We start from the raw sequence: 12086 nt of genomic DNA, 5'->3' as shown, positions 1-12086 counted from the left end.
TAGGAGGTGTATGAAGACAGAAGTAAGTATATGAAAATAAAAAAGATTATCTGAAATAAGTATAAGAAATTGAAATAATTAGTAGTTGGAATTTGAATAAAGAAGAATAGTAGGATTAGTGAGTAAGTAACAGAAAGATGGATAGAAAGAAAGAATGTTGTGAATACAGCTGTAACCAGTAAGTACATATGTTACCAATTGCTATCACATACATGTGCATCACATGACCTCATCCCTTTCCTCATCTTTTTCCACTCCATACAACCTAATATTTTAATTCAAATATAAACATTTTTTAGTAAGATTTTAAACAAAGCTGACTAACTATATATATATATATATATATATATATATATATATATATATATATATATATATATATATATATATATATATATATATATATATATATATATATATATATATATATATATATATATATATATATAGAGCATATCAAGTGAGAGCATTTTTAAATGAGAGATGAGAGGAAGAAATATCAACCATTGAATTCATCAAGAGAAAGAAATTAATAGTCTCATTAATGTATTAACATTCTCCCTCTTGATGAATTCAATGGTTGATATTTCTTTCTCTCATCTCTCATTTAAAAATGCTCTCACTTGATATGCTCCCTATATATATATATATATATATATATATATATATATATATATATATATATATATATATATATATATATATATATATATATATATATATATATATAATTAAACAAAATCAAATTGAATCGAGCTGTTTTAATTTAGTTAAAATTAAATTAAACTAAATTTTGATTTGGACTCTGTTTGGTAAAAATAAAAGTTGAATGATAAATTAGCTAATAGCTTATGACTGATGGCTAATAACTGATAGTTTATAGTTTATAGTTGATGACCGGTGACTGATAGCGTATAAGTTAATTGAAGTGTTTGATAAAATTAGCGGTTCAATTAGCTAATAAATATAAAATGACATAATTATTTAGTATTTTTGCATTTAATACATAATTGATTTATTTAAAACTAAAATAATTATAAAGAGTAAAAGTGAACTTTAGTTAAAATAGTAAAGGTAAAAGTGGAAGAAAATATGGTAAGCTATAAGTTCTAAACTAAAATACTGTTTAAAGTTAGTAAAATAAATTATAAGTCCGTGATGAAAAATTTGTTATCAAACAGGTTTTTTATTATCACATGAGCTTATAAGCTATAAGATATAAACTTAAAATATGTCTTAACAAACAGAGCCTTGGTATATTATTTTGGAGTTTCAAATCGTAACAAACTATTAAAAATGATATTTTTCTTTTTAAAATCGGACACTTCGTTAAAAACTCAAATTATTATTATTTTTCCAAATTTTTAATAAAATTTTTTAATTTCTTTTTTAACAATTTTCATTTTCAACTTCAGTTTAATTTTGATTTAATTTATTTATTATTTAATTAACTTTTAGAATTATTTGTATAATATATATTCGATTCACTGATCAGTACATAATATTTTAGTTTTTTTTTCAGTTTTTCATTCAATTTTGTAGTTCCTTCTTTTTGACCGTTTTCTTAACTATCATAAATGTAGGATTTGTTTGAATGTGAAACCTAATTGAAGGGTTAATTTTATAAAGAAGACGTTAGCAAGAGCTTCACGTTTGTTAAGAATCAAGTCTTTTATTATAGTATTCTTTGTATGGAGACTAAGATTTTTGATGGAAAGATATGTGTGTTCCTTTCACATTAAGAAACATATAATGTAATGGTCTCTTTTTATGTATACTCATTTACGTTTTATATCCTATTATTATACAAATACAACTCATGCATGTTTTATTCTAATATTGAAAAAATAAATACCTTATATAATTATGATAGAATTTTTAATGAAAAGAAAAATGCTTCATTTTTCTTAAAAAAGAAACTCATTTAGAGACGTCTCAATATTTAATTATTTTTAAAAATAAATTAGAGAAGAATAAGTTAGTATTATAATAATTATAAAAAGTAAAATAAATAAAAGACGATAAAAGTTGTTGAGATTCGAAAAGAGAGATTGATAAAACGTTTTCTCTCGACTGCGAACTCAATCGGAGAGTAAGTTATAAATAAATAAAAAAAATGACGTTAATATACAATTATTTGGATTCGAGAAGAGATTAATCCAAATTTTTTCCCTCTATTACCAACTCAACTAAGAAAATAATTTATAAATAAAAAATTAATAAATAAAAAATAATGTATTTATTAGAATTTGAATGACGATTAATTAAAACTTTTTTTTTCTCAATTGTCAATTCAATCGAGAGGATAGATAATATTATTTTAAAATAATAAAATAAAATGTGTGGTATCTATGATTTACACTTCAATTGGTTGATGATTAAACTGAAAAATTTATGTAAAATCTATTAGTGGTTGAGTTTTTTTCTTCTTCTTCTAATATTTGTTATAGTAATGGACTAACTTAAAAAAAACCCATCCAATAGTACGCTAGTGAACGGTCCAATTAATACAAGAACAAATTATGTATAGACTAACCTAATATAAAAATTAAAGGCATATAGATATTCCAATCTAATCTAAAACTTAGAGATAAACATACTACAAAACCAAACCCTAATTCACACATGAAATGTTAAAAAGGTTTACGTGCCTCCAAATAGTATTAGATTTGAAGTTCCAATCAAGTGAGAAAAAGAAATAGCATAGTGCATGATGCCCTTCATTTGAAGAGATTAGTCCTCATCTTAAGTGATTTTTTACGTACATGTCATGACTATATTGAAGTTTGGCATTTCTTTTTTTATGGTGGGGTGAACTTCTCCTTATGAAAATGCACAAGTTCGAAATTCTTAGAGGATTTGCAAAATCTAAGAGAGAAGACATCAAGTTAAAGAAAATCCCTTCTACAAACATGCGAGAAGACATACAAGTTAAAGAATATTCCTTCTACAAACATGATTAGTGATGACAGTGGTTATTTACAATGTGAGAATAAAGTTGAAGATATAATGATTACTGAGAAATAAGTGTGATTTGTAAGTCTCACATTATTTTATAAGTGAGAGGACTCATACACTTATCATCTTAAGGTTTTGGATTAATATGTGGTATCTCTCACTTATTTGAATGAGTTTTTTTACCCAATGTGAATGCCTCCTTCTCATGATGACCCATTAGTGGTTTCAAAGTCGACGGTTCGAGTAAAAGACCAATCCCTTGTGTCGAAAATCTTCTCGACATGATGGTCAGGGGACGTGTCCTGCTAAAGTGCCCATAACGAGATAATGGTGTCTATCAATGGCGGTATAAGCATATGGATGACAGAGTTTTTGCTTGAGGGGGAGCATAGTGGATGAACTCACACTTAAGGGGGAGATTGTTGAGAAACAAGTGTGAGTTCTATGACTCACATTGCTTGGAAAAATAAAGATTGTGAATTTTATAAGTGAGATGACTACACATCAATCACCGGAAGGTTTTGTGTAAATATGTGGTGTCTCTTTCACTTGTTTGGGTGAGTTTTTGAGCTTTAGGTGAGTATTTGATCCAATTTGAATGTTTCATCCTCATGATGACCTATCAGTGAAGACATATGAAATAATGGACAAAGAAAGGTTATGTCATCTCAAAATGGATAGTCATTCAAGCCCCACAAGTCAAATATCAAGCGTAAAAAAGAAACAAAGAAGTAGATCCTCAAAAACTTCACCATAAAGGCATGCAACTCCCTTAAGAACTTAAAACATCGGCGGACGTCATGACCTCTAACTCACCTTTAGGTTAATGCTGGCCCTAAAACGGATCCCTAAGAAGACCGAGCATTAGCCCTATAGACCACCGACCAAGCGAAAATCCAATATTTTTCATTTGAAACTGTGATATGTGCCAATTCGACATCAAACAGGCATCAAACAAGTACCGAGGTGCATCCTGCGAATATAATAGGATTTCCTCTGAATGCACTTAGGGCTTCCACCTACTAGATAACTAGTAAGGATCCACTAGGAATACAAAGCAATAAGCATCCCAGATACTAGCCAGTGGGAAACCTTTCGATGTTCCTATTCGGGTACTGTCCAACGTTACCGTTGGACAAAATTTGGGATATGTTCGAGAATGGGGTGAGGAACACGGAATGCATCATCCCTAGATCTACTTGAAAATGCACAACAAAGGCTAGACATCATACCGAGTCAAGGGCCTGGCTCTCCAGATCCGTCGACCATTAAGTCACATGGACCACACGTCTAGGTCGAGCGCTCACCAAAGAGCTTTTGTCTTGCAGAATGTTCAGACACACTAATTCGCGTGAGTATCTATTTTCCTTTTATTTTGCTGAAAGGAAAGTAATCGTCGGGACCAAATTCTTCTTCATATCCGAGCACTTTATACAAAATATATAAATCCTCTTTCATTTTTACTCCATCGGGAGATAGATGAGGAATCCAGAATGATAAGAAGAATTAGACCGATGGAAATGACTTTTAGACATGTACTTCTGACAACCCCCTCTGCAATAGTGGGCACTTTCTACCAGGGCCGGAGATGAATAGAAGGCCAAATGCGCCTCAGAAATGACGAGCTTCACCAGTATGAAATGGTCCAGGAAATAAACTCAATCAGAGGCAAAATAGATGAACCAAGGTACCTGAGGTCGTTAGTTCCTTTTGTTAGAACAAGAAATGTTCTAATCAATATTCTTTTTTTGATGATAACATTATGTATGAATTTTGTATAAGACAATGTGGTACTCTAATCCTTTACGTTTTCCATTTCAGGAGAAGTATTAAAGAGTATGCACAAATCAGCGTTCAGAAGCACTGACCCAGAAACTCTGGATGGCTTCATTAGAACGTGGTCTGGCAAGACATCAGAAAATGATCCTGCAGATTCAGAACATGATCTGGAAAGCATCAGAAGATGGCAATCAGAAGTACAAGCTCTGAAGCTCTGATGGTATCACGCTCAAAGTACTTCAAAGTCTGAAGACAGAAGTTGCATTTGCACCAAAATTGAAGACTCTGATATTCAAATGTTGTTATCTACAAATCTGAGTCCAGAAGAAAGTACAAGATGAAAGGCTATAACGTCAAATCTATAACTGACAAAAGGAATGTTAGAAGTTACAAAAGGCAAAGTCAGTAAAAGCAGGAAAAACATGGCTCAAGGTAGTTGACAAAAGTGTGAAACATTAAATGCAGCGTTGTGCTATTCACGCAAAGCATTAAATGCATCCCAACAGTCATTTCCTCTCAACGTCTATATATAGAACTTCCATTCAGAAGCAGCAAACAACACTGTTGCGCAAAAGAACAGAAACGTTGTCAAACTGAAAAATAAAAAGAACTTCATTTTCAACCTCACAACTTTGTAATATCTTAGTGAGAGTTAAGAACTAAAACTTAAGAGAAATATCACTTTGTGATTACAACTTTATTAGAAGCAAGTTATACTCTTGTAAACATTTATTTTACATTGATTGTAAAGGAATTCCTAGAGTGATCAAGTTGTGATCAGGATACTCTAGAAGACTTAGAGGGTTTCTAAGTGGATAACCATTGTAATCAGTTTGATTAGTGGATTAAATCCCCAGTTGAGGTAAATCACTCTAAAGGGGTGGAGTGGAGTAGTTTGGTTAACAACGAACCAGAATAAAAATCACTGTGTTGATTATTTTTATCTACCATGTTTTTGAGTTACACTTATTCAATCCCCCCATTTCTAAGTGTTTTTCTATCCTTCACCTTTCGATATTGATTTTTAAATTTTGTTTGTCTTATTTTACTCTCATACATTGGTATTTGATCAAATTTTCTTTTGGATAACTTCTTATTTGATGATGTTTATGATTAGCTTTAACCTATTCTATTTTCATCAAGAAAACCTCATAATGCTTTAACCTCCATAACATGTAGAACCATATTATTCCAGACATCACATATCTTAGTTTCTTTTATAATGACATCACATATCTTAGGGAGGTGGTAATGCAGAAAAACAAATGAAGTAGTTAACTCTCTTTCACATATAAAGAGAGTATTCTCTAACCCTTTCACATATAAAGAGAGTATTTTCTAACCCTTTGAGAGTATCCTTATCTTCTTTTTCTTTGTAAAAAAATGTGAAAGATATGAGATAAACAAATAGACAAATACACCAAACAACACATAAAACACATATGTCATATTTTGAGCAATTAGGTGTATCATAAAATAGCATTCATTTATTTAAACCAAGGATTACAAAATGAAACAAAAACACATAAAACAAACAAATAAAATAGAAGAGAACAAATACAATAAGATAACTACTATTTGTTTCCATCATTATCATTATTAAACAGCCTATAAGGAATCAAAATTCTGGTGCTATCTAGGTGATTTGCAAGGAAGGTGATAGGATGCTAAATAAGAACCCTAACAAAACTACTAAAAACTTGAAAATATAAATTATGAAGAAGATAAAATAAAAGAAATAAAGATAAATTTTATTTGATTTCTTTGATATTCCAAATGTGTCAAAAACACTACATTATATAACATCTATAATGGATAATAAATTAAAGTCCAAATATAATTAGAGCCCAATAATAATAACAATAATATTAATAATAATACTAATAAATAATATTATTATACCCTCTATCAGAAGGCTACTTGGAATTTCATCTGATTGAGAGTATTGGTGTTATTTTGAGAATCTAGTTGTTATCTTGAGTGTTTGCAAAGATGGATTTAAGTGTGGCTTCAGCTTGAGAGTATTCTTGCCAATAATTGTGTAGCCAATATAGGAATCTTCCCCTCTAGATTGGTTCCAACAAATCAATTTTTTTTTTGCTTAAGTCACCACATGGTAACCACAAATTACCCCTTCTTCAAAAATCCAATTTATGTTGAATTATCCCATTGGCCTAGTTGATCTCAATGTTGTGGGCTAGTATCCAACTATCCAAGTCACTATAACATTGATCTTCAATAGTTGCACGTGGTTGGATTTCCTCGGGATTAACACACGGATAACAAAATAATGAATGAAACAAGTAAAAATAAGTCATAACCTTTTTTTTTTTAAAATAAGGCAATATATCATAAAAGAGAAAAGATGGTACAAAAAGAGAGGCAAGAAAAAAGAATAGTTTATTCAAAAAAACCCTAGTATATATTAAAAATATAGATATATTAATTGAAGTCCAAATTTGAGTTTAACATTTAAGCTGATTAATATAAATTGTTATGAATTGCATATCATCTTGAAACAATTAATAATTTTGATTTCAATTCCATATTCAGGATTCAAACATTACTTCTCCTCTGTTTTTTATTATAAGTCGTTTTAAAAATATATTTTGTATTTTAATATAAGTCGTTTTACAATTCCAATGAATAATTAATGCTATTTTTCCTATTATATCCTTAAATATTTATTATTCTCTTTCATTTCAATTATATAAATTTATCTTCCACATGTCGTTAATGAAGGATAATTTTGTAAAAACCTTCATAATTTCTCATTTTCATGCAACAATTATTATTTTTCTTAATCTGTGTGAAAAGTCTAAAACGACTTATAATAAAAAACGGAGGGAGGGAGTAATACTATATATTTATATCTTCCACCAATGCTATTAAAACCCCATAAATAAAAGTCATCATAAGCCATGTATTTTTATGTCAATGGAGACAATTTTGTAGAATATTTGGTCAATGATATATTTACTACATAAAGTTTTGGTGAAACTTTATTTATCCAACACAACAATTTGTGTACAACTACTCTAATTAAAATGCTTTGAAAAAAATTCAAAAATTATATAAACATAAAATGTAATAAACTTAAATGCTACTAAACGGGCCCTCAGGGCGATGGTTAAACATTCCAAAAAAAGAAAATATTTTATAAAAAGTTTAATATTTTAATTTTCAAGGCATTAAATATGCAAATTACCGAGATAAATTTACTATTTTGGAATGCTTAATCATTGCCTTGAGGGTACTGGTTAGCATTTCCCTACTTTTTATGATGGACCAAAATAGTTGTCCCCTTAAATTTTAATTTAGTTATAACTATTTTTTAAAATCATATCTATAAATAGTTATTCAAAAATCAAGAGATCATGTGACAAATTATTATGACGTTCTTCGTTACTTCGTCTCTGTAATCGAAGTTAAATCAACTTTGCTTTCAGAATTAGTTGTGTGTTTTGTAGTAGTGTTGACATGTGTCATTGCATCATTCATATTCATATATAGTCATAAAGACACAATTTCATTTTATTTATTGATTTTCACAACTCTTTATATGTCATGCACACACAATAATTCATTAGTTATTATAACTTTTTCTATAATAATCATATAATATCAATAAATAATGAATACCATAACTTTTTCTATAATAATCATGTAATATCAATAAAACTTTTATAAGGTGAAAAAGGTAAATATTTTGTTTAAAGAAATTCTTAAATTTTTAGAATCTAATTTTATTTATTTAGATGGAGTAATTTATATATATGGCTTATCAATTAAAGTACTTTCCATATGTATAAAACTATATTAGATTATGCTCATTTATATTCATGTATAAATATAACTATTTGTGTGTCAAATATAAACAATGGAACCAATGAATAGAGGTGCAAATACATGTCTAGTGTGTAGACGTTTGAGAAGAAGATGTCGTAATGATTGTGAAATTGGCCAATACTTTCCATCAAATAGGAGTGATGATTTTCATAGTGTCCTAAGTCTTTTTGGGTTAACTAACCTTAGGAAAATCATGAGATCTGTAGAAGAACATCAAAGACAAACTCTTGCAAATTCTATTCTCTTGGAAGGCAAAGCTTGGAGACTTTATCCAGATAGAGGATTGTTGGGATATAAGATGGAGTTGGATGCTCAAATTTCTTCTACTTTGAATGAAGTAGAAATTGCTGAGAAGTTTTTGGCATATTTTAAGGATCAAACAAATCTAAACAATGAAAGAGGAGAATCAAGGTATATTATTTTTGTCTTATTTTCTAGAATCAATTATTCAAATATTTTATTGAGTTTTTACTATATTTTTTTTTGTACATATAGCAATATTGCATTCAAGAGAAATGAAGTTATTGAAGAGAAAGAGTTAAAGAAAGATGAAAAGGGAAAACAAGCTATCATTGAACAAAATGAACTAGAGATATATGATGAGGATGAAGACTTTGCCCCAAAGTAAAATGGAGAATTTGAATAGTGAAAGATGATACCCATGTAGTTAATTACATGGTATTATTATTATTATTATTATTATTATTATTATTATTATTATTATTATTATTATTATTATTATTATTATTATTATTATTTTTATTATTATTATTATTAATATTATTAATATTATTAATATTATTATTATTATTATAATAATAATAATATTTAACCATTTTTTAAAATTTGTATTTCAAATAAAAAGTTTGTATCTTAATTTATATACTTTAATAATTTTATTTTGACTTTGTGTATGCTTTAGACTTTATTTAATAAAAGAACTTAGCTAATAGTTTATATCTTAATGGCTGATACTAAAGTATAGGGCTGGTGAGTTGGTATGATGGATTATACCCATTTGGACAGTTCTAAAAAGCACATTCTGTCAAAAAAAAAAAAAAAAAAAAAAAAAAACACTAGAAAGTCCGCAAGCCGACCATCAACAAAAATGAGGATAGATAATCACACAACTCGTTTTATTTACATAAGCACTTGAGTGGGTTTTGTTCTCAATCTAATGGTGGAAAATCAATGTTGGTTTAGGCAGTAGAAATCATTTAAAAGACAATTAATCAAACTCATTTGATAATTTACCAACCATCTTTCCTGACATACAATATGCATATGTACTAAAAATCAATATTGTTATATTATACGTTTTCATCCAAATTTGTGTTCTAGATTTTTTTTATGAGTTTTAGTAATTATTAAAAATAGAGGGCCTTAAATATTAATATTATATAAAATTAATGATTTTAACAAGCATTAGGAAACTATAGGGTGCTTTAGGAAACCTTTGATAAAAGAGAGTATTAGTTTATTAAAGAAAACATAAATGACAACTCTTTCAAACTTGTTCTAGACGCTTTCAAAGATTCCTAATGTAAATACGCACACAAATATCTAGAGATATCGTTATACATACAAAAAAAGTTAAATCAATCCTAATTTTGACATCATGCAAAACATGTAAAAGACAAATGTGTTCATATTATTTACTTTAATTAAAGACCTTATGGATCGTTGTCAAGAGAAATTCAGACACATAAAAATTTAAAAAATCATTTTTGAATAAAAACAAATGCATTAAAATCTCTTCAAATTCAATATGACGATTTAGAAAGAAGTCAAATTGTTCAGGTGTCTGATAAACATCCAGACGAGCATGACTTTCTCTTAAGGAGTTTGTCATAAGTGGCTTTAACATGACAAAACTTGCTTCCATGATTTATGGTGTTAGCAGAAACAAAGGAGAGGACATTGGTTATTCATAAAAACCTAATAATACAAAGATGAATACCTTGAATAAACCACGTGAACCTTTCTTCTCTAGCTTTGTTGAGTATGTGCTATATTCTCATTGGATGCTAACAAAGCAAAAGGTGTGAACAAGTCAAAATCAAATATTGTAGAGTTCAAGGTTATGAAGAATTCAGAACCTAGTACTTCAAAGTCAAAGATTTTAAAGAAAACAGAATCATAGACTCAGAAGTCAAAGGTTTTAAAGAAGTTAGAACCAAGGATTCATAAGTAAAAAAGTCTGAACAAAAAGATTTTGGTAGAAAAAAGGTGAAAGCTTTAAGATAAAGAGGTGAATTAGAAATTGGGTGTGGAAGAGAAAGAGGGAAAATGGATGCCATCAATTGAAATGAGAAAGTGAAAGTGAGTGTGGAAGTGGATGAAACAAAGACAAGCCTATGTTTTTTAGGCAGATCTGGAAAGTGATATTTCAGAAGTGCATCTCCAAATTCACCATTTTTTCTTAAAAATAAGGTGTTTTCAGAAGTGCACTTTCGAAATCTACTTTTTTTTTTCCAGAAAAATAATAATTTTGGAGATGCATCTCCGAAATATAGATGTGTTTTTGGAGATGCATCTCAACGTCTATGTTGTTGACAATTTAATCATATCCATGGCGCAACGGTATTCATCTTCAGAAATGGGTGTTTTTAGAGATGAATCTCCGAAAACACCACAAAATGGGTGTTTCGTAGATGCATTTCTGAATTCTAGGAAAATCTGAAAAAAAATACTTCAGAGATGCATCTTCGAAGCAGAGGTATTTTGGGGTTTTCGGTAGGGGTTATCCCATAGGGGGTCTAAAAAGAAATAGTCTTAATTTTTTTAACATTCCTTCTCCTCTCCACACGACAATTAGAATTGGGTTTAAAAAAGGAGTCATCTAAACATTCAACCTTAGTTCCATTAGAATCAGATGTTGACACCATTGTTAAAATCATGAAGCTTCTTCTCCTTTACCTTCCCAATAGCCTCGTCAAAAGAGCCTTGTAATGACAAGTTATCAAACTTTTTGGATGTGTCAGATACTACACCCCTATTTTCTTTATTCCTTATACTACCAACACTGTTCACCTTCTTCTCTCCATCCCTTACACCTGAAAACTCCTCTTCCGCATGGGAAGAGAAATCCTTAATGCTACCATATCAATGTCAATATCTCTCTTACCTCCTGATAAACTATCAGACCAAAGGAAACAATAATTGTTTTTGCCATAGTATATGAAAACTTGCAATAAAATGTTTGGAAGTTTATTCAAATCTATACAAAGTGCAAAGCAATGGATATAGAAAATGGCCCACATCAACATGATCTTAATTGTATTGTCTACAAGCCTATGAAACAGGCTATACTAACAACCCAACGTGAATAAGAGTTTAGCTGTCACAAAATCAACAACATTTACAAGGCATGCGAACCAAGCTTCTATCAAAATTGAAAAAAGAATACTAATAGTAGATAATATATCCAATTACTAATATATATCATGTTCAATAATCCTCTATCTTTTCATATTAAACCATTATTAAGAAACTGAAAA

General features: G+C 29.1%; 1 protein-coding gene across 1 annotated transcript; it reads left to right on the top strand.

Moving 5' to 3' along the window:
• Positions 1–8515: 8515 nt before the first annotated feature.
• On the top strand, positions 8516–9330 carry LOC131618023 (LOB domain-containing protein 9-like). The gene is made up of 2 exons (XM_058889292.1): positions 8516–8997; positions 9082–9330. The coding sequence occupies exons 1-2, from the start codon at positions 8618–8620 to the stop codon at positions 9212–9214; spliced, it is 513 nt and encodes a 170-aa protein (XP_058745275.1). The 5' UTR covers positions 8516–8617; the 3' UTR covers positions 9215–9330.
• The last annotated feature ends 2756 nt before the right edge of the window (positions 9331–12086 follow it).

The sequence above is a fragment of the Vicia villosa genome, linkage group LG7, assembly GCF_029867415.1.
Source record: "Vicia villosa cultivar HV-30 ecotype Madison, WI linkage group LG7, Vvil1.0, whole genome shotgun sequence".
Classification (NCBI taxonomy): domain Eukaryota; kingdom Viridiplantae; phylum Streptophyta; class Magnoliopsida; order Fabales; family Fabaceae; genus Vicia; species Vicia villosa.
The sequence above is the reverse complement of the archived record's forward strand: the minus strand, read 5'-3'. Positions and strand labels throughout refer to the sequence as shown.

Excerpts from the sequence above, each read along its gene's own strand:
- LOC131618023 (XM_058889292.1), top strand. The coding sequence starts at position 8,618 with ATGGAACCAATGAATAGAGGTGCAAATACATGTCTAGTGTGTAGACGT. Across the intron at positions 8,998-9,081 it reads AATGAAAGAGGAGAATCAAG|CAATATTGCATTCAAGAGAA; the intron begins GTATATTATTTT and ends TTGTACATATAG.